The 22,557-nt window shown below is 45.9% G+C and overlaps 1 protein-coding gene across 4 annotated transcripts in view; it reads left to right on the top strand.

Moving 5' to 3' along the window:
- Positions 1-1,171: 1,171 nt before the first annotated feature.
- Positions 1,172-22,557, top strand: part of ralyl (RALY RNA binding protein like) — a 55,614-nt gene continuing 34,228 nt past the window's right edge. The window contains exon 1 of one of the 4 annotated variants that reach the window (XM_023816140.2): positions 1,172-1,419. In XM_023816140.2, coding sequence (XP_023671908.2) covers positions 1,201-1,419 — 219 coding nt within the window. In that variant the 5' untranslated portion in view covers positions 1,172-1,200. Of the gene's footprint in view, positions 1,420-10,988; positions 11,007-22,028; positions 22,126-22,557 lie in introns of those variants that run through there. The other 3 variants (XM_023816141.2, XM_072711257.1, XM_023816142.2) reach the window with 3 other exon arrangements.

Raw genomic sequence — 22,557 nt, 5'->3', positions numbered from 1 at the left:
CAGGAATGTGGCGGGCACTGGAGTGAAACACTCCTTTACACACCTGAACTCGATATGCTCCTGACACTGGGGTGACATCAGCAGTTTTTGTTTGTTGATTTTTTGGTTTTATTTTGGGATTCTTGTTCGAGAAACATCTACATCTGATGTCCGCATTTAACAGTAACATAGTGACATCACCATCTTCCTCTAGCCGCAATCCCTGCCGACACGTCCTATTTTAACTTGTTATAACCTTTATTGACCTCTTTGGGGAGACCCCCACCCATCTGACCAGAGCTTCTTGATGGGTGGGGATGCTACACGGCAGTCAGTTATACTTAGGACAACACCGCCCCCCCCCCCCCCCCCATGTTCAGGTGAGCGATCAGGAGGATCTGCATTCAGGTTCAGTGTGAGGAACCGCGTGTCCAGGAAAGACGGCCAAAAGTGAGGAAACGCCACTGATCTGCTACATGGACAGATGTTTCAGTGAAGAATGGAGTGTAAGGGAGAGGCGTGTCCAGGCACACTGTACACCGGAGTATCTAAAGATGGCAGGGCAGCTGGCGGGGCGTGTTGAGGGGCTGAGGGCAGGTGAGGGGCTTCTCCCGTTCTTCTGCCTAGTGAAGAGTGGAGGAAGGAAGGACCAGGTTCTGGCACCGAAACCCAGGACAGATCCAGGGTGGGAACCTGTAGAAGGTCTGTAAAGCGGCCAGCAGGAACAGGAATCACATTAGCAAGTAGAGAAGAGAAAAACAGAGATAGGAGTCCCAAGTGCGGGGATTCAATCACGTTACAAACGACCAATCAGCTTTATTACTGTATGCTGGAATTTCGGGAAAAACATCATCCTTATTACCCCTTTTCAATAAAATTACCGTTATTTTTTATAACGAGAATTAAAATTATTTGCTCAAACTTTAAATGGCTTGCAATAAGCGTGTAAGAGTAGGAGAAACTTTTTGATAAGATCGTTGAGGTTTTTCCTCTCAAATGACAGCAGTGCCTGGTGCGTTTTAAAGTGTTGTATTTCCTGGATTATAGGTCAGTGAGTCAGACACCGGGGTAATATTCCGAGGTTTTATATTATGACATTAAACCGCGTTACTGTGTTTCTCTTGACTATAAATGATAAATAAGCGCCCGGATCGTAGCGGCGTTCTGCTGGGTCAGGCAGGGGTGTGGGTACTGCATCTTTAAAAAAAACTCCCCAGGGAAATGAACTGCGCACCGTTAAAACAGTGGGATGGTAGGAGCGCGGCGTGCACTTCGCCGGGCTGCAGCGGGCTTCCCGGGCGCGATCGTCGGCCGGCTCGGATCCCAGGCACACGGTACGTCCGGGACCGGACCGAACCGAACCGAGCCGTGTCGCTGCCCACCGCCATACTGTGCTTTCCGCCCTGTCTCGTTTTTATAGCGACATTTTACTCCCGATCGGTGAGTACATTTCACAGTGGATTTTTTTGTGATTTTTAAACCTCTTTTTAATTTTATTTTCGCTTCTTTTGCTGGTTTGAGGATACGGATGCCTTTAGCGCTCTTCCCCCATGCTGTGCTTTAAATCGCGGCTTTTAACGAAGGGATTGCCGCTCCGCGAGGTTTTTCCTTCATTTTCTGTTGTCTTGACTTTTGCTGTATCTCTGCTGTTCTGTCTATCTTGTGGTGCCGATGATCCGTTTTGTGATTTTGCGAAGACCTTTATTTTATACACGCCTTCTTAAAGAGTCTCATTTTTAAAGCCGTGCTGCTATTTTAACGTGAAACTTTCTTGCAGTTCATTGCGTTTTTCTTCCCGTTACTTTTTTATTTCTTTTTTTTTCTTCTTTATGTGTAATGCACTGCGATTTTTGGATCCACGTATATGTTGTGAAAGTAGGTCAGGTTTTCGATTTCTTGCGAAAGAAGATGCACATATTGCGGTTTTAAGGGGATTTTCTTAGGCTAAGGACTGCCGTGCGTAGGGGTACAATATATGCTCTTTGGGATGTTTTTCTTATTTACACCAGCAAACTTGCGATATGCGAAATAATTGCGTTTTTTTAACAGTCTCGCTTTTTGATAAACACTTAATTAAATAAAGAGCAGGTGCTGGCCAGCATTGATGAACTCCATGTGTGTCCTGGCTCGCCGTAAATCGCCTTTATCGTCACCCAAGAAGGAGAAAGTTTCAGGAGGATGCATATAGGAAAAAGGCTGTCATTTCACCCCGTGCTGGTTCTCCAGCGTGATCCTCTCATTTATCTGTTCATCTATTTTGTAGCATATTCTAATTTGACAAACCTCCACTTCACGATCTGCCATAAATGTTAATACTCACTACAAGGAGTTACAGTTGCCGAGCAAGCAGCCGCATAATTCTCCTGTTTGTCGGCCTTATTTATAGCAGGAGTGTCAGCAGTCTCTTATATATAAATAAATGATACGTGGTCGGACAGAAGCAGCCTTCATTAAGCCGGTGATGGAGGAGCGCTGCCGGCCGTGTTATCTGGGCGCCCATGCCCGCTCCGTGTCTCCGCCTCGGCGCTCGTATTTATACCCACAGACCGACTCGTTTCGCTACTGATTGTTTCATGCGGTCATCAAACAGCGTCTAACCTGCCTGTCAGGAGGTGTGGAAATACTGCAGATAAGCGGCGCTTTATATGCCGAGCGGCGAGGGAGATCTGTGCAGGAGATATTAAATAAGATTAGGAATGAAGTATGAAGACCATTGGAGTGGCAGTATTACTGATATATGCCAGTAATCCTTGCTCCTGAGATACAGTCATGCGTGAAAATGGTTTTCTGTTACCTAATCCCTCAGTGTAATATTTAACTTTTTTTCCCCCCGAAATCCTTAAACTTAAAAACTTATCGGCCCTTTTTCTGGATGAAGAATGTATCTGATTTAGCGGCGATTGCAGGGCTCTTGTCTCTCTCCATGGTCCTGAAAGCCGGGTGTCTCTGGAATGATGTTTTTTTATAGGCAAATTTGTAGAATGGCAGAAATAATCATATTAATATATAACGGGCGTAAAGTTACTTGCAGGTAATCATCATGCCTGAGACGTGGCTCGATTGTGGAAAAATCATTGTTTCTTGCTGGTCTTAACCTGCACTTCAAATGCTAATAAAATCACAGATGTTTTAGGGGTCGTTTGGGTGCATAAATGCTGCAGCGTGGTGATTAAGAACATCAGGTTGTCACAAGATCTGGCCTTCAACTGCACCCTCGATGAATTCCCAGTGTCTGTGGGTATAAATTAGTGACTTTGACAGTTGTCAAGATTAGACTTTTAAAGTGAGATACACTCACCTAAAGGATTATTAGGAACACCATACTAATACGGTGTTTGACCCCCTTTCGCCTTCAGAACTGCCTTAATTCTATGTGGCATTGATTCAACAAGGTGCTGAAAGCATTCTTTAGAAATGTTGGCCCATATTGATAGGATAGCATCTTGCAGTTGATGGAGATTTGTGGGATGCACATCCAGGGCATGAAGCTCCCGTTCCACCACATCCCAAAGATGCTCTATTGGGTTGAGATCCGGTGACTGTGGGGGCCATTGTAGTACAGTGAACTCATTGTCATGTTCAAGAAACCAATTTGAAATGATTCGAGCTTTGTGACATGGTGAATTATCCTGCTGGAAGTAGCCATCAGAGGATGGGTACATGGTGGTCATAAAGGGATGGACATGGTCAGAAACAATGCTCAGGTAGGCCGTGGCATTTAAACGATGCCCAATTGGCACTAAGGGGCCTAAAGTGTGCCAAGAAAACATCCCCCACACCATTACACCACCACCACCAGCCTGCACAGTGGTAACAAGGCATGATGGATCCATGTTCTCATTCTGTTTACGCCAAATTCTGACTCTACCATTTGAATGTCTCAACAGAAATCGAGACTCATCAGACCAGGCAACATTTTTCCAGTCTTCAACTGTCCAATTTTGGTGAGCTCGTGCAAATTGTAGCCTCTTTTTCCTATTTGTAGAGGAGATGAGTGGTACCCGGTGGGGTCTTCTGCTGTTGTAGCCCATCCGCCTCAAGGTTGTGCGTGTTGTGGCTTCACAAATGCTTTCCTGCATACCTCGGTTGTAACGAGTGGTTATTTCAGTCAAAGTTGCTCTTCTATCAGCTTGAATCAGTCGGCCCATTCTCCTCTGACCTCTAGCATCAACAAGGCATTTTCGCCCACAGGACTGCCGCATACTGGATGTTTTTCCCTTTGCACACCATTCTTTGTAAACCCTAGAAATGGTTGTGTGTGAAAATCCCAGTAACTGAGCAGATTGTGAAATACTCAGACCGGCCCGTCTGGCACCAACAACCATGCCACGCTCAAAATTGCTTAAATCACCTTTCTTTCCCATTCTGACATTCAGTTTGGAGTTCAGGAGATTGTCTTGACCAGGACCACACCCCTAAATGCATTGAATCAACTGCCATGTGATTGGTTGATTAGATAATTGCATTAATGAGAAATTGAACAGGTGTTCCTAATAATCCTTTAGGTGAGTGTATAATGAAAGACACTTTTCTTCACTGGGAGCAGTGTGTGCCTCAACAGGTCAGGACATTATATTTGTGCTCAGAAGGTCGTTGGGTCAAATCCCTGGGTCAGTGGAATGATTTTGCAACTGTTTATTAATTTGGGTAAAAGCGTTTGCTAAATGAATAAAACGTAAATGAATCCAGCGCATATTCTTGTGTAGCTAAATGCTGAGTGCATTTTCCTGGGGGCATACCGGTCCCCCATGAGCGTGAGCCGTTACCGAGGTCTGTTTAGCTTTTTGTCAAGTCCCCAAATGTCCGTGACCATTCCGGCATGAGCCTGTCTCTGTGGCGTCGTGGAATGTCTGACATCCCAGCATGCACTGGTGCATCGTGTTTTACTGGAACTCAGGACTCTCCTACATGCCGGCCTGCCCCCCCCCCCCCTCCCTTCACTGCTGTCTCCAGCCATCGATTCGCGGTTGCTGTCCTTTTGAAGCTTTCTGTCGCCGTGCTGATCCAACTGACAGCTTCCTAATGATGCGTTCGGTCCTGTGCAGGCCTGGGCCTTCAGGGAGGAGATAGGGGGTATTATCACCCCCTCCATCATCACTGGAGCTGACGGGGGTCCCATGCAGGGTGGCTGGGCCTCACGCCTCCCCCCCACCTCCCCTGTGTTGCTAATCTTGTAGTAAATGTATAAAACATTAGAATTTATCATTTATTTCAACGCTTTCTGATGTATGAATTATGATAATTATGTACATATTCATTTTCGGCTTACATCTGGTTAGGAAGTGAAATATTTTATTTTTCAATTGAACTATATGCTGCTTTCTGTTCAGTGTTTTTTTTTTTTTTTTTTTTTTGGAGAGAGACGAGTTTTACCAGGGGGAGTTTATCTCTGAAATCCTGTCTTCCAAACTATCTGTCTGCTTTCCGGAAGTTCACCGAGTGAGCTTTAACTGTAGGAGAGCAGATGGCACCTTTTTTGAAAAAAAAAAAGTGATTTGTGTCTAAATTTCCGCTGCCGCTTACCATCAACCTAACGCTTTTATGGTTTTATTATATATTTTTGTCTTGGCAGTTATTCCTGAATTGAGTTTCTCCTTTACGCGTCCCTTCTCCTGTCTTTTTAGGGTGACGTCTGTCTGCCTTCTGTGGTTACAGTAATCGTTCGCCAGGTTGAGTTTCCCTCTTCCTGCCCTCCATTCAGTAAACGCCATTTAATGAGGTCGATCTGGTCGATTAAACCCACACTGGAGAACCAGGCCAGTGAGAGACTATCAAATGTCAATTATATTGAACTACTGTAATTATAGTTCAGTGCTTAAATGAAGTCATTAAATGATAGAGCGGTTTAGTCAGTTTTACCCTGAAAACCGTATTAGGTTACAGAATAATAGAATTTTATGTGAAAAAAAAAATAATAATAAAAGCGTAAAAAACTAAATGAGATATCAGCAAGCTGTAGCGAAGGGGCTGTGAATTGCATGCCTTTTGTTGCTGAATGAGAGATACAGACAGGTTTTATTTTCTCCCTTAACTCTTCCAGTTCCTTCAATAGGTCGGGCCGCGTGTTTGTAGACGTGTGCAGTGACACTGGGCGGGTGTCCGGCCCCCACCGTGCCCATTTTCTGAGGCACACATATGCCACTCCGGGCAAATGCGCGGAGCCCGCTGGGCCTGACGCAGTGTGTAATGTGGCCCCCATGCCCCGCCCCCAAAGCCCCTCCCCCCCATAACTGTTCTCCATGGGCATGGGCCCAGGACTGATTCGTCTGACAGGTCTGGGCAGGCCTCATTTTATTCACACAAGTACACAGAAATTCAGTCATTAACATGCGCTCCTGTCGATCACACACACCTACACACACGAAACCTATGTGCAGGCACATTGCCAGAACGTGAATTATGGTGTGGATTCCTCACACACATGCACACAAGCATAAACGCTAACCCACCACAGCAAACCCAGTGACGTGAGTGTCTTTATCACGCACACAAGCACATTTTATGACTCCATTTCATTAGGAGAGTACAAGCCGAGTTATTATCTCGATAAATTTGGGAAATACTGTGTCTCTAAATGATATAAAACCCATTTTGCTCTATGCATTTCTAAAGAGCTCCACTGAACTCTCTTAATTTGTTGAATCTGCACTTAACAGAAGCGCCTGAATCATCATACTGGCTAATAAGTGATGCAAGCGCAGGATGTAACTGCATGTCTGATGCCGGTGTTAAACGGCGGTGTTAAATGCCGGTGTTAAACGGCAGAGGTCATCATACATTAATGTTATTACCGTCAGGTCAGGATCAGGAGCAGAATGGGTTTGGGAGGTCAGTATTAAGTATGGGGTCTCTCCTCTGCTTTTAGGTGGTCAGCTGACTGTCACCTGCAGACCAGTGACCGGTTAGACAAACTGTTAACATAAAATCACTTAGCAGATTCAAAATAAAAGATAAAAACGATGAACGAATGACTGTTTTATCTCGCGAGGGTTTGTGTGTAGAACGCTAGCTTTCCTGGTGGATGGATGCGCTCCGGTTCTGGTCGATGGCTCCGGGACCTTGGACAGCAGAACCACACACATTTTCTGGGTGGGTTGCCTCAGCACCATGGACAGAAACCATTACCTCCAGCAGCAGCGGTACGTAGCCGGGCCAGAGCTGTCCCAGCGAGTGATGTTCTGGCCAGCATCTTCTGCTCACTGGGCTTCCTGCCCTGGACAGGAAGCTGATCCAATGGAAGCGTTATCGCTAATGGAAGTTACCGGAACATTGTGTTTTTTTTTTCTTTTTTTTCTTTTTTTTTTTCTTTTTGGGGGCTGCATGGTGTGTCAGGGGTTACCTCCAGGGTTGGGGGTTTGAACCCCATCTGCACTCGCATGTGGGGCTTGTACATTCTCTCATATATAGCAGATCTCCTCTTGCAGTCCAAGTGTATTACTCTGTGTGTGTGTGTATGTGTGTGTGTGTGTGTGTGTGTGGGTTCTATGATGGTCCAACATCCCGTCTAGGGTGACCCCAGCCGCGTGCCCTGTGCTGCCTGGGATCGGTTCCAGGTCCACCCAGCAGCCCTGACCCAGATAAGCAGTAGGACGATGCATGGATGGATGACTGGGTTCTGCCTGGTCTCTGTTGCGGGACCCACAGCCAGTCTGGCTTCTGTACCTTTCCTTTTGTCTTTAGGCTCATAACAGCTGCCAGAAAGACGCCAGTTACAGATTCTCCAGGATAAATTATTCATTATTTCACAGAATCTCTGCTGCGTGAGTCATTCTCATCTCCAGAACTCTTCAGATGGAGAATGAGGTCATGTCTGAGTTCACGTTTGGCACGTGGACACCTGCCACCAAACTCACATGGAACCTCACAGCTGTGCACATGCACATACAGTCATTTGAAAAAGAAAGTAGCTTCTTTCAATTCTAAGGATTTACATATTAGGACATAATAAGAAAAAATCATCTGGTCCTTAGCAGATCTTAAAATTAGGCAAATACAACGTCAGATGAACAAAAGCAAATGACATATTACACTGACATTATTTATTTAACAAAAACTAAGCCAAAATGCAGAAGCAGTGTGTGAAAAATGAAGTGCTACTTCCGTAGGAATTGAGAGAGTAAGTAGCAATCAGATGCTGCTAATCAAATGCACTTGATTAATTGGTCATCAGCAAGTGTGACCACCTCTATAAAAGCAGAAGCTTTGTCAGTTTGCTGGTCTGGAGCAGTCAGGTGTGTGTTACCATAATGCCAAGGAGGAACGACATCAGCAATCATCTTAGAAAAGCAATCAATCTGGGAAGGGTTATAAGGCCATTTCCAAACAATCTGAAGTCCATCGTTATACAGTGAGAAAGATTATTCACAAGTGGAAACATTCAAGACAGTCGCCAGTCTTCGCAGGAGCAGACGTCCCCGCAGATTCACCCCAAGGTCAGACTGCGATGCTCAGAGAAATTGCAAAAAACCTAAAAGCTACATCTCAGACTCTACAGGCCTCAGTTAGCATGTTAAATGTTACAGTTCATGACGGCACAATTAGAAAAAGACTGAATGGCTTGTTTGGAAGGGCTACCAGAAGATGCCGCTTCTCTCTAAAAAGAACATGGCAGCACGGCTTAGGTTTGCAAAGTTGCGTCTGAACAAACCCCAAGACCTCTGGAACGATATCCTTTGGACTGACGAGACCAAAGTGGAGATGTTTGGCCATAATGCACAGCACCGCGACTGGCGAAAACCAAACACAGCTTATTAGCAATAACACCTCATACCAACTGTTAAACACGGCCATTTTTGTCAATCTGTCATACGCTGTTTTACACCTGAGGTTAGATTTAAATCCTTTTCGAATCTGCTAAGGATCAGAAGATTTTTTTTTATGATGTCCTGATACGTTAAACCATAGAGCTGAAACAGGGTGTACTTTCTTTTTCTCATGACTGTACACGTGGAGACTACCACTTAAAGACCATTTATTAATTCATTCACTTGTAGATCACAATGCTTTAACTTCAAAGAAAAGTCACAAGCAGGATTGTTTGTAAAGCAATCAATGGGCAGTTGAGCCCAGGTGCTTCTGGGGTGGAGGAGTACGCCCCCTTCAGGCTGAGTGGCTTCCTACAGCTGTGTGCCTGTGTCTGTCTGTACGTTCTCCGTCCCCGGCATTAATCAAACCCCCTTTCTCACACTTTCTATGCAGAAATTAAGCCACCAGTTTGCACATGAAATCAGGCAGAAAATAAAACTCTATTTTTAAATGAGGCATGAAAGCCTCCCGACAGGAAATGTCGCCACCACGCCGCCTGCCAATCCCCCCCCCCCCAAAGGAAGTTAGCGCTTAGCATCCATCTCCCCTTTGATTTTTATTTTAGCATCTCTGAAGTCCTCCTTCGAAATCAGGAATGCTGATGTCAATTAAGCTTCCCAGACTGGTCTTGTACTAACAGTGCAAACATAATTAACTTATTAAGTCCTCCTAATTGTGCATATTGAATAGGTTAATTAGAACATTTCCTCGGGCTTTGAAGTGAAACTCGGCAACCTTGGCTAGTTATTGTATAAATACAAAACGTTCTCTAATGAAACTGAAAAAAATGGAAACTTATTAAACTGCCAGGCAATTTATTTCACTTGCACCCATCATATATTACACACTCTAAATTAAAATAGCTTTTAAGTACACTCTATATCTCCTACTTTACATATAAATAAGTACTCCACTGAAACATTTCCATCATAAACATTCTGTCCGGCTTAAATATCTGCACGTTAATAAATAATTAACACTAGATGATTAAAATCCACTCTTCTTACTGGGACGCTTCTTTGATCATTCTGGAAATGGATTAGTGTATGATATTTAAGAAAAAGGGAACTTTAGTACATTGTACCCATTATTCTTTCTTGTTTCAATTAATTAGAGATTATTAATAAGCTTTAATGCAATGCCAGTCCTTCGTCTGGAAGCGTAATGAATGTTTTGTTTGATTTCGTTTTATTTTGTTCCTGCTTTAAGCCGCTCACTGCCGGGAATCCATAGTCCAGCAGTGACTGTACATTGTTCAGCATGACCCCCGATCTGCACATGCTGCTTCTGCCTGCTCACGGTGCCATTTCCAGCAGGTTGGATACCCTCTGCCCTTCAGCTACCTGTGGCCTTTTTTTTGAGGGTGGTGGTGTGGGGGAGTGGGGGGGTTGTTCTGTGTTTTTCTCCATGAACGCCCATGAGTCTTCACTCCCCTGTTGATCCAATCAGGTTCAAACTGAGACTCTCTGGTCCCAGTTCATTAGAAAAGTGCTAGGAATCACATGAATGTGTCAGTATTACTATTGCATGATTACAGTCACATGATTATGGCATCTCAATTAGAACAACAAATGCATGAAAAAACAGTGCAGGACCCTGGACCAGCATCTTGTGGATGAGTGAGGACCGCGGCAGCTGTTTCTGCTTGACTTTCACCCTCATATGAGAGGATGTGGCAAGTGGTGCCTGCATTGGTTGTATTTCTCTCCACATTGTGTCACATGACTGGTGTCATGTCACATGACCGCGCTGCTGCCTATGGTTCTGGGCCTAGGTGAGATGGCAGCTTCTCAATGCCTCCTGTAGGAGTCAGTGTCTTGTGGGGAATGACTGTGTTGATGGTGTAGATTCTCCACAGCTCTTCATCCTTAATGAAGGGCTGCTTCATTTTCTTGAGAAGCATCCATTTTTAACTCGCCAAAGGTCCTGCTGAAGGCTTCTTCTGGCCTGTAGGTCCCTCACCAGTGAAGGACAGTGGCACTCTCACGGTCCCTGAGGTCTCTGTGATACCGCTGACCTGAAACGGAATCCTCACCCTGTGTCGGAACCCGCTGGCCCAGCCGTATCCAGATGTCCTCCTGAACACGTCTCCGAAGGTCTCTGACCTTCTGTTTGGAGAAGATTGCTGATGTCATTCCGGCCGCAGTCTGGCCACTATTAGCCCAACCGTCCTGCTCACAGGGCGATTTTACAGGGATGAAGCTATTTTGGATATCAAAATGGTAACTATTTGTTTGACTTTTTTCACTTTGGTAGCACTATTCGTGTGATACAACGTGTGAAAATGTCAGCAAGGTCACACAAGGCTCCATTGACATTTTATCCTAAGATGTCCGATCGATCGTGGTCTGGAGAGCAGACGCCTGACACCTCGTGTCCTGATGTCCTGAGATGCTCAGAGATGATTCGCTGAGACCCTGCGGACTTATTTGCTTTCCAGGGGGCTTCTGTGAGACTTTCCGAAATTGCTTTTCACAAGAACAATCAGGAAACGCGGCTCCGAGTGACGGGTCGGATCTTCGCGTTCTGGCCGTCCTGTTATCACCCAGGAAGAGCCGAGCTGAAATTGCAGAGACCTCATTACGGGTGCCCCCCCCCCCCCGCGCAGGCTCAGCCCGGCATCCAAACACCCGTCTGTGCTTCCTTCTCCCCTGTTTTAGTGGTACATTTGCATGAAACCTGTACTTCTCTGACCTGGCAGCCACTCAAAGACATGTGCTGCATCTAGCTTTACTCTCTCTCTCTCTCTCTCTCTCTCTCACTCTCTCTCTCACTCCTTCTCTCTGTCCCCATACCCATTATTCCATCTTTCTCTTTCTGCCTTTCTCCTCTTCTGTCCCTCTCTCTCTCCTTCTCTCTGCCCCCCTTACCCATCACTCATCTCTTCCTCTCTCACTCCTTTTCCCTCTTCTGCCCCTCTCTCTCCTTCCCTCTGCCCCCTTACCCATCACTCCATCTCTTCCTCTCCCCGTTCTACTCCCTCTTCTGTCCCCCTCTCTCTCCTTCTGTCTGCCCCCTTACCCATCACTCCATCTCTTCCTCTCCCCCTCCTTTTCCCTCTTCTGTCCCCCTCTCTTTCTCTCTGCCCCCCTACCCATGATGCCACCTCTCTCTTCCGTCCCTCTCTTCACTCTTCTCCCCACCTTATCCGTTTAGATATTTGCCTATTCTCTTTCTCCATCACCTCCCTCTTTTCATCACATTGTTCCATCCCTTGCTCCTGCCCCATTTTCCTCGTTCCTCACTACTCCCGCATTTTCTCCCTCATTTTCTGCCACCCTCTCACCAGCTGCCGTTACAGATGGGTGAGGGGGGGAGGGAATGACTCCACCTTAATAACACCATCTATTTCTGCATAAGCAGAAGAACGGCTGTCAGTGGCTCGGCTGCTCACGGGGGGGGAGGGGAACGTCTCAGAATTAAAAGCATGGGGGGGTTGGAAGAAGCAGGTGTGTGTATTTGTGTGTGTGTGTGTGTGTGTGTGTGTTTAAGGTGTGGCTCCTTGGTGGATGGCACTCACTGCACCGGCAGATAATGCCGACCCCATCACACACCCCGATCGTTACTCTACCATGAAACTCTGGCACTCACGCCATCATGGTACCGGAACACTCCGTACAAATGCTGTTCCTCTGTCTGTCTGTGTCTCTCTCACCTCCTTTCCTTATTCCCAGGCTCTCTCTGCTTCACTCTTTTTACTTACCTGCCTGCCCCCGCCCCGCAAATCACAGCCCCCTGCACCACCCCATTAGTATCACAGACACCAGGGTATGACCTGAAAGTGCCCCCCCCCCCCCCACCTCCCACCCTGCTCACACGGCCCTCAGCAGAACCCGTCAGCTGTAAAATAAACTCCTGACTATCCAGTCAGGATCCTTTCATCTCTGTGCTGTGGTCACATCGTTATTAAAGACCATTAAAAAGCTGATTAAACAGCAGGCCAGCTGTGGCATTTTACACACATCTCCGGATCAGAGCTGTAAGGTTACTGTAAGGTTCAGAGTGCAGGAAGAGCGGGATCTGCTCTGGACAGAAATGCATCCGACACACCCTCCAGATTCCTCACTCTGTAGCACGTGACAGACTTACTACTTATTTACAGACAGGAAAAAATGTCCAAGGAATTTCCATTTGCAAATATAATTTTGTTCTAAAAATGTCCCACTCAAACAAAAATAAAACATAGTGACTAGGCATGAGAAATTAAACAGAAACTAAACCTGTCTCAAATAAGATGTTGGTGTTTATCCAGGAACTGCTCAGTGGCTGATGTAAGGACCTCGTCAGGACATGTAGGAAGTTAGATTTCACCTTCAATTCAATTCAATTCAATTCAATTCAATTCAATTCAATTCATTTTTATACAGCACCTTTCACAACAGTCACCCAAGGCGCTTTACATGAGTGTTTTGTGATACAGTGCAACGTCATAAAGAGAGAACAATACAAAAACAGGGAAATGGAGAGACAAAGAAATAAAGAAAGCCAAATGGCAATGTAGGAGAGGAACAAAAATAAAAACCTCTGGGGGCTCAAGGTCAACTGGCTGCCCAGCCCCCCCCCTGGACATGCTAATATTGTAGGAAAAAGAAATGAGTGGACTTGCTTGCTAAAAGGGAGGTATAGAGTGTAATTAAGTCAAGACAATGTCCGTCAATGAGTCGGTCCTTTATGATTGAAGTCACCACCCACAATGTTACAGTTCATCACATCCACAATGTCACCCTCCTGAGTCTTCAAATGCCTTTTTGAGTGTGTGTTTCATGGCTGCATTTGTTAGTTCATTTAGTTCACTTATTCATTTAGTTCGGGGCTCATTGGGGGGGGTCGGGGGGGGGGGGGTCAGAGGTCGCCAGTTTGCCGGGGGTGTGATTTTGCCTCTGATGACCTGCTTTGTTACGCGTTCTGTTCTTCACTCTCTGCACTCATCTTCTTTAGGTCTCTGATGAGGAGAGTGACAGCAGACTCACCATCTGATATATAATCTCCGTTAAACAAGCCATTAATTAATCCGTCAGTCCCAGCTAATTGCTATTGTATATTTGTATAACCAAAGGATTATAATTACACAGTTATGGCCAGACCTTTTGCAGGGAGGCAGTCAGGCATTTTCTTAACTGAAAAGAAAAGAAAGCAAATATGAATATTTAATAAAGTATTACTGTGGTCAGCCATACCGGAAGTAATATACAGACGTAGTAATATGTTGATTAACCTTTTCACAATGTTGCCGATTGATTAGCCTTTTCAGAGTGGTGCTGATTGATCTTATGACAGTGATGCTGATTGACCTTGACATAACATTCGCCTTGACCTTGTACAGAGCAGCAGAGAATCCAGCCAGCTCTCATCTCCTCTGATACCTCACTGTCGATTGACCTTGACATAACATTGATCTTGACCTTGTAAAGAGTCACAGAGAGATCCAGCAGGCTCTGATCTGCTATGATGCCTGAGCATGGATTGACCTTGACAGAATGCAAGTTTTTGTGACAAAAGGTCCAGCCGGCTCTGATCTGCTCTGAAGATGGAGTGTGGATTGACCTTGAGCTTGTACATAGCAGCTGAGAGGTCCAGCCGGCTCTGATCTGCTGTGATGGCTCAGTGGAGATTGACCTTGACATACCATTGAATGTGACCTTGTACAGAGCAGCAGAAAATCCAGCCAGCTCTCATCTCCTCTGATACCTCACTGTCGATTGACCTTGACATAACATTCACCTTGACCTTGTAGAGAGCAGTTGAGAGATCCAGCAGGCTCTGGTGTGCTCTGAAGACTGAGTGCCATAACACATTTATTGATTGGACTGCCCAGTAAGTACAATAAAGCTTGAGGCGTTATGCAGGATGTTGTTGTTGTTGTTATAGAGACAGTTATATTTTCGCAAAAACTTGATCGCCCTATTGCCTTTAGTGTGAGGATGTAGCCGAAAGTTGCATCAGTAAAATGCCACGCGGGATGCCAAGCAGAAGTTGGTTCATCAACATCTCAGAGTAAACATGCCAGAACATGCAGCCTTTGACAGAGGTACTGGATCCCCCCCCCACATCTTCCTGTTGCCTGAAACCACATCAATAATTGGATTTTTTTTTCTAATTTATAGAAATGAGTAAATTCCAGAGCTGCCCAGCGTTGTTAACCAAATATTTACAGTATGTGGTTCTTTTCAGCTATGGGCGCTGCAGGTGGTCTTCACCTCTCTTTGTGGTCTCCTTGGTAATGCCCCACATGTGGTAAGCACCCCCCTCCTCATCCTGCTCCCGTCCGCCATGATCTTCGACAGGACTTTCCCGAAAGCTTTCAGCAGATGGCCCGCAATCGCTTCAGTTTGAAAATATCCCCGGCACTGCAGCCGATATTTATGAGCGAGCGAGTTTTAATGAACCGCCCTGTGAGCAGATTCCTGCGCCTGCCTAAGGGGCAGAGACCGTAATAACCGGAAAGAGCCATTATATTCAGCAAGAGGGGAATGAATCGCAACGCCGTTAATGAATCCATCATGGCCTCGGCTGCCTAATCACCCCGCCCTCCCCCCCCCCCCCCGCCCCAATCCCTGGGGTTCCCAATCTCGTTTTAATGAAGAGTGTCACGTCTCCAGGGGTCTGGGCACTCGTGTGTGAAGTGTTCCATTCCTCTCGAACCCGGAGACGCGGAGGCCCCTGAGAGCCGCCGGTTACAAAGATGAGTGTCTGCAGCAGCCGACCGCGGATTCGGAGCGCGCCGGGAAGGTGGAAGTCCTGAGTGTAGCGTCGATGCTAATTCAGTTCCTGCCACGCGCATTTCCCGGGAGACACAATCTGCCATTGCGTCAGGCTGCAGAGTCTCTCCTGCAGCACCGTAAGGTGTCATGTTTGCGGTAATGTGCATGATCCGCTCACGTGTGTGGAGCGCTGTTACGTTCGACCTTCAGAGCTCCTCCGTAACACCCGAGTCCAAGGAGCAGGCCGAAGAGGGAGATGATTCCCGTGTCCGTGCTGAGAATCCATCCTGCGTCCTGGGCTCCCTTATCCACATCCTCTTTCTCCTGTAAATAATGTATCGGCTCACACACCTATTACACTGCCAAAAGGCCATAGAGACCTTAGAGAAAGTGTGAGGAAATGTCTTTTTTATTATCCCTTTTGTTAACACAATGTGGCGGATTCATATCCAGTGTATTTTTCCGGTTCCAGGGAACTAAGCACCAGATTTCTAAAAGAAATGGATTGTATCTTCAGAACAATTAGTATCTATGTGTGTGTGTGTGTGTGTTAGAAACACCTTACATGTTTGTTTAAATTAATTCTCTGCATATGTGTGTGTCTGTGTTAGTGAGACCTTAAATGTCTAGGTAAGCTTGTTCTCCAGCGTGCATGTTTGTGTGTGTGTGTGTGTGTGTGTTAGCGAGACCTTAAATGTCTAGGTAAGCTTGTTCTCCAGCGTGCATGTTTGTGTGTGTGTGTGTGTGTGTATTTGTGCAGGTAATGAACGGTGTAAATGTTTGATGTGTCTGTGCAAACCGGCAGTCTGGCTGCCGTCTTTCCCCCGCGGTCTCGTCCAGGGTGGTCCAGCAGCTTCTGTTTCTCCCGCCTGATAAGGATTGATGTGGAGCCTTGGGTTCTGTTATCCCGCCTGGCTGTGATATTAATCCCATCCCTGCTCCCAGCTCCCTCTGCATGGGTCATATTACCTCCGCCGCTCCCTCACTCCACTTTTATCGGCTTCCGTGTTTGCAGGTGAATTTAAATGCGGCTGAGAGCGCCAGCTGGTAGTTCCAGCCTGTGTGGATTTAAATGTTATTCAGGGAAACTTCCCCCCTTCTTTGCCGTGGATTTAAATGCAGTTGAATGTATCAGCCTGTGTGGATTTACATTCTGCCAAGGCGCCGGGGGGTGGGGGGGTGGTGGTGTTTGTGTACGGATTTCACCAGGGCGTGATTACGTGTGTGTGCCAGACCGCAGCTGAGAGCGCCAGACGGTGTGAGCTCGCGTACGGCTTCAGCCTAAGGAGGTGCCGGCCTCGAAGGGCCATCGTGCCTGAGCCCAGGGCTTGGTGCTGTGCGTCGATCCCGTCTGGGCCAATTTCAGGGATAAGGATGGAAATAAGAGAAAGCTTACTTCAGAATTCCCCTTCTCATCAGGGTAACGTGTAAGGGGAAAGACGCATTTGGGCATAAGGATCTGGGAATAAGGATCTGAGCGAGTAGGAATGCTGATTAACCTTGTTGTAGACACACTCCTTTAGCCTCATAATTACACTGTGGACACGCCCCTTTAATTCCAACATGGACACTCGCCTTTAATTCCATTATGAGCACGCCCCTTTAATTCCATCATCGACACACCCCTTAAATTCCAACTAGCACCCGTCCCTTTAATCCTATTATAGACACTCCCCTTTAATTCCATCATGGACATTCCTCTTTGATTCCATTGCGGTCTCGCCCCTTAACTCTGTCTGTTTGTCACGTGAGCAACTGAGGAAAACAAGCGAATGTGCTGAACGATCAAGAAAAAAGAAATTGGAACTTTTTTCTGTGCAAAAGTTAATTGAGATTCTAGACATTTTTAACCATGATGCAAATTTGCATATTTTCATTACACACTCAAATAAATCCACAGTTACCAGTATACTCAATTCTCAATACTCAAATGGATTTGCTTGCAGGTGGATGATTTTATCAGTGGCAAATTTAAAATGTGTACGCTGATGCTTGGGAATATACATAATATTGGCTTCCAACCCACTGGATACTTGAGAAAAGCCATCTGAGGACTTTAATGCTTACATTGAGTGGCTACATGAGACCAAGAAGGCAACAGGCAGCCAGATTAAGATAACTAGATTACTTGAAATGAATAAGGCCTCCTGAAAACCAATCAGACTAATCCTGTAGCTGTGTGAGAGTTTTGACTGTGATGAGGTCAGTAAAATTTGACTGTGCGGCCGTTTCCAATCGACGGCAGGTCAAGACACCAGAGTGTCTGGGAGCCGCGGTATTTTAATTTAAATTCAAGGTCGGAGGGCCCGTCAGGCAGAGTGGCGAGATAACAATCCTCGGCAGTGACAAGAAACGGCGGAAAACAGCGGAAACACTGAACATGCAAATGAGGCGATTTATTGTGTTTACTCTTATCCCATCCGCCTGCCTCTGTATTCATCTCAGCGATCTTGTCCAGTGCTCTATTACAGCAATAATTTACACTACCATATTGAATAATATGCTGCTAACATTTGCGACATTTATAAAAGTGGGGGGAAAAGAAGCGTAATTCCAAATAAACTTTTACAGTTTATACCAGAAATTTGCGGACTGGGATGCAGTTACGGCGGGTAAGAAGGTAAAACGTGAAGGTGTGGCCGTTTGCTGTCTTTTGTAGTGTCAGTTTATATGGTCGTTCTCATCTGGAGAAATATCCCTGTCTGGGTGTATTGTGCGAACTTCAAGCCTTCCAGCACCGGGTAGAAAAAAAATCCCCCCCCCCCCTTGGACTGAACAGAGTAAAACCTGCCTCATCCAACAGGAAACAGGCCACAAACTCATCCGTGTTCATGCTGAGGGGGAAAGTGGCTGTGATTTAACAAAATGTCAGCGTACCTTTGCTTCCTGGGGGCCACTTTGGGGCGGGTCAGATTCGTCATGTTTAAAGACCCCCTCGCGAGAAGAAGGATGAACACAGAGCAGGTGGAGCTTAGGAACATGGAGACCAAACAGCGCCACCTGGGGGGGGGGGGGGGATAACAGTAATGCCGTGACGTTCCCACCCGCTTACTGCCCCCGGCGGCCCCCACGCCGAGGGAGTGCCGTGGCGTTCCTGAGGGTTTGCAAATCGGGGGGGAGAATGGGAAAGTCAGGCAGTGACTGCTGACCTCACAGCCGCTGTCCTCACGCCGGAAAAGGTCACGCCGCTGGCTTTTCTAAGAAGCAAAATAACAGTCATCCTCATCATCATCATCTTCACCACCATCATCAAATCAAAGCAGAAATTCTGAAATATCCTGAAATGATAAAGGCAGAATGTCCACTTCGGGTGCTGAGTGATGGTAGATGGTCAGGGGTATGGTGGGTGTGGTGTGTGACCTCATAAAGATCATCAGCTAAAGCTCCGTGTGTGTGTGTGTGTGTGTGTGTGTGTGTGTGGATTAGTTTATATTACATTTTGGGGACGAAATATCCCCCAATGTATAATAAAAACCTGATTGTGGGGACCATTTTTCCAGTCCCTACAAAAATCCAGTAAGAATGCAATCAAAGTTTTGTATTTTGCTTGATTACTTATGGGTAAGGTTAGGGCTGGGTAGGGGTTAAGGCTGTGATTAGAGTTCTCCCCATAGAAATGAATGGAGAGTCCCCACAAAGATATAATTTCAAACCCGTTTGTGTCTAAATAATACAGCATACTATGCACATTAGACTTTCATATACACTAAATAGATATTTATCATTTTTCTGCCATAATTTGGTCAAAGAAACACTGTCATAGTACAGGAAGAAGACCTTTTTAAGCAAATGAAGGTATTTATAAGCCCCTGTTTATCAGCTGAGGATAGTGCCTGTAGTCACCTCTCATGCTGTCACTACGGACTGTTCTAGAAACAGAGCTGACCGTTTATAAATAGCTAGCTTTTATATACTGGGCCATGGGGTCTGAATCCTGGACTCTCTGGCTGTAAGGCCAGAGCACGTCAAAGGAGACCCATCTGGGGGAGGCCCATCAAGGGGTGTCTGCTTTTATCACATTGATCACAAGTTGGCTCCATCGGGAGGCGTGGCCTCCTTTTTTCTGAGGTCACATGACATGTGACGGCCAATGGCTGGCCAGAGGCAACCTACAGCAGCCGCTGGACTCCAGAAGGCATGAAATTGTCCCATATTAGTTACGGCTAATTGCTAATTGGTGTCTCTGAATGCTTTGGCTTCGTGTCTGCTGAGGCTCGGTAATTACTGAGCTAATTAATGCCTCTGGAAGCCAAAGAAAAGAGAGAAGATGCAGGCGGGTCTGTCAGAAGCAGAACAGGACGAATCATAAATAGAGCTTGCATGCCAATTTGCATCACTAGAATTTTTTTAAATCCTTGTAAATTATTTGAAGCTCTTTTGTAATGAAATATTTTCCCTGGTTAAAAAAATATAAATATGCAAATCATGCAAACATTGATCTTAATTCCAAAACAAAAAAAACCAAAGGAAACCTTCCGGTTTGGACAGGAAGTTATGGTGTGTTTTCACTCACCATAAAGTCCTACAGCTTAATTTAAGTTGTTTTCCGTTACTACCCTTACTAGTTATTTCTGCCTGGCAGGGTAACTGGGATCTTAAAGGGCCAGTGTTCAGCTAATTTCATAATGTGCTCAGGTTCTGTAATGGATGTGAACCTCACAGATTGCTTACCAGGAATAAGACATGTAAAATGACGTACTGTAGGCTAATTGTATTCATATCAGGATAAAATTATTTTTTGTCCATCTTGCAATTGGATATATACCTGAATAATTGTCTAATTTAACAAAACATTTGTATCTTTGAACCAAAAATAGCCAAGTTCAACCTCTGGCTTGATATTTTTATTCAAAGACCATATTTCACGGCATGGGAAGTCGACCTGGTTTTATTTCTACATCTGTCAAATTACAAATAAGATGTCACCCATTATTGGCTGTTACAGAACTGCAAATATCAAAACCAGCAGGATGTCACAGCCGCACTTCCTTACTTGACATCTTTCGAAAGAATTATTCAGAATGTTCCAGAGCTTAAATAAGTGTGTTTTTTCCGCCAGCCATTGCCGTCAGTGAGAGATATGTTATAACTAACTGCCACGTTTCACACAGAAATGCAAAGAATATGTTTTGCTTGTAAAATATATCATAAATGGCGTGGCATCTCTCCAGCCGGATGCATTGTATTCAGGAGAATAACGTTTATGAATTCTGTCATTCATTTCAAATGTTAGTAAAGATGGATGATGGTCTGGCGTCTGGATAATTTGGGGCTTATGTATGATGCTTACGATTTATGTTGTTTCTAAAGTTATCAGATTCAATACCTTGTAATTGAATGAATCGGAAATCTCACCTTGAACTGTGCTTTTAACGTGAATTATCTGCACTTAGCAGCTAACAAACAGACCCCGTTATATAGCGGAAAAGCACAGGAATTCATGCATCCTGTGTTCAGTCACGGTGTCTCGTGTGGCATCATTCTGCTGCATGCTGATCCTTGTTTAGCTAAACCTCATCCGGCTCGCTAATCCCGCACCACGGCACGGAAGTTCTGAACCAGGTTCTGGTGAACAGGTGACTGAGATGTGCCCTTAGCATGTGACTACGTGAGCCCTGCTGTATGTAACGGTGTGACGTATAACATGCCAACACAGTCCTCTCCGCATAAGGGCTTTTAGAGAATAGACGGCCAGGAATAAACTCCGAACACGGTTGCTGAGAAACAGAACAGCAATAGCTGTTCTAGCTAAGAGTCGTTGTTGTGTCTGTGCATGGGTGTAAATTATAGGGGGGTGGCAGGGTAATCCCCCTCCCCCCAGTAATCAAAACCAGCCAATACAAATCCCTTGAACCCCCCCTGAATTTTATGCCTTTTGTCTGTGTGTTTGTGAGACAGTCATTCTTTACAGTGAGCTTTCTTACATTCTGTTACATTCGTTCTTTTGCAGTAAAGAAAGTGATTATTGAAAAATGTTTTTCTGCTTTTGAAAAATGCATGTTTTGAAAGTGTGGCATGGCGGGGTGACGTGATAAACGGCCTTCCTGTGAAATTACGCCCCGAAACGCGTGCTGCGGATCCTCCGGACACTAGATTGATGTCAGATGTTGTTGCTTGGCAACTGTCTGTTTTTTTTTTGTTTTTTTTTTTTCAAATCAGAGATGATCACCAAGATGCAGAAACCTGCCAGTACTCCCTCTCTTTACAGGGCAGCATGTTTTAGCGGGAAAACAAAGGAAACGTACCCTAGGTGTCTCGCGCTGCCGCCACAGGAGGCTGTTATCTTTGTGTCTTTGTGAAGCGGCATTGGGACTCCATATCCCTGCTCTGGTCTGATCCATCGCCCTTTTCCCAGAAAAAACAGGATGTGTATTCCGGAATTTCTTTTTCTTTTTGCACTAACAGGAGCGTGATCGTAAGCGCTGTTCCCGGACCCTGTGCTGTATTCTCCCTGGTCTACCAGCCCCCAGCGGCTGAGTTCTTCCTCACATTCCTACCGAGTCGGGTTCCTGCCCCCCATCGCCGTCTCGGTCCGCGTTTCGCTATCGGCCAGAGAGCTTCCAGATCCGCCAAGGAGCTTTTAATCTTTTATAGCGCAGATTCTCCTCTCGCCCGGAGTAAAAGCTCAGCGGCCGACCCAGTAAGTGCTCAGTGTTTCTCCTTGGCTGTCAAGCTCTGAGAGGCCCCTGTGGACCGATCCATCACGTGGCAGGGACGGGGGGGGGGGGGGGGGGGGGGGGGTTCAGACCCAAACCACTGGCAGCCCTCATGTGCGCCTGGGGGTTTATCTAAAGCTTGGGTGGCGTTTAGTCGCCCGTGACATGGCTTGGCACCGGGGATGCTGTGTGGCTTGGTGGGTCAAGGTGCTGTGTCTGTGATCAGTAGGTTGCTGGTTCTAGTCCTCAGGTTGGCCCAGTTTCAGTTTCACCATGGGGCCACTGAACGAGGCCCTTAATCCCCAATTGTTCCATGGACTCTGACCCTGATTTCTCTGAATGTATGCTGCTTTGGATAAAACCATTCGCTTAACACAAACAAAGGGAGATCAGAAAATGATTATTCACCTTGGTGC

This window comes from Paramormyrops kingsleyae, chromosome 4 (genome assembly GCF_048594095.1).
Source record: "Paramormyrops kingsleyae isolate MSU_618 chromosome 4, PKINGS_0.4, whole genome shotgun sequence".
In the NCBI taxonomy this organism is placed as follows: Eukaryota; Metazoa; Chordata; class Actinopteri; order Osteoglossiformes; family Mormyridae; genus Paramormyrops; species Paramormyrops kingsleyae.
Note: the sequence above shows the minus strand (reverse complement) of the source record. Positions and strands in the feature narration are given on the sequence as shown.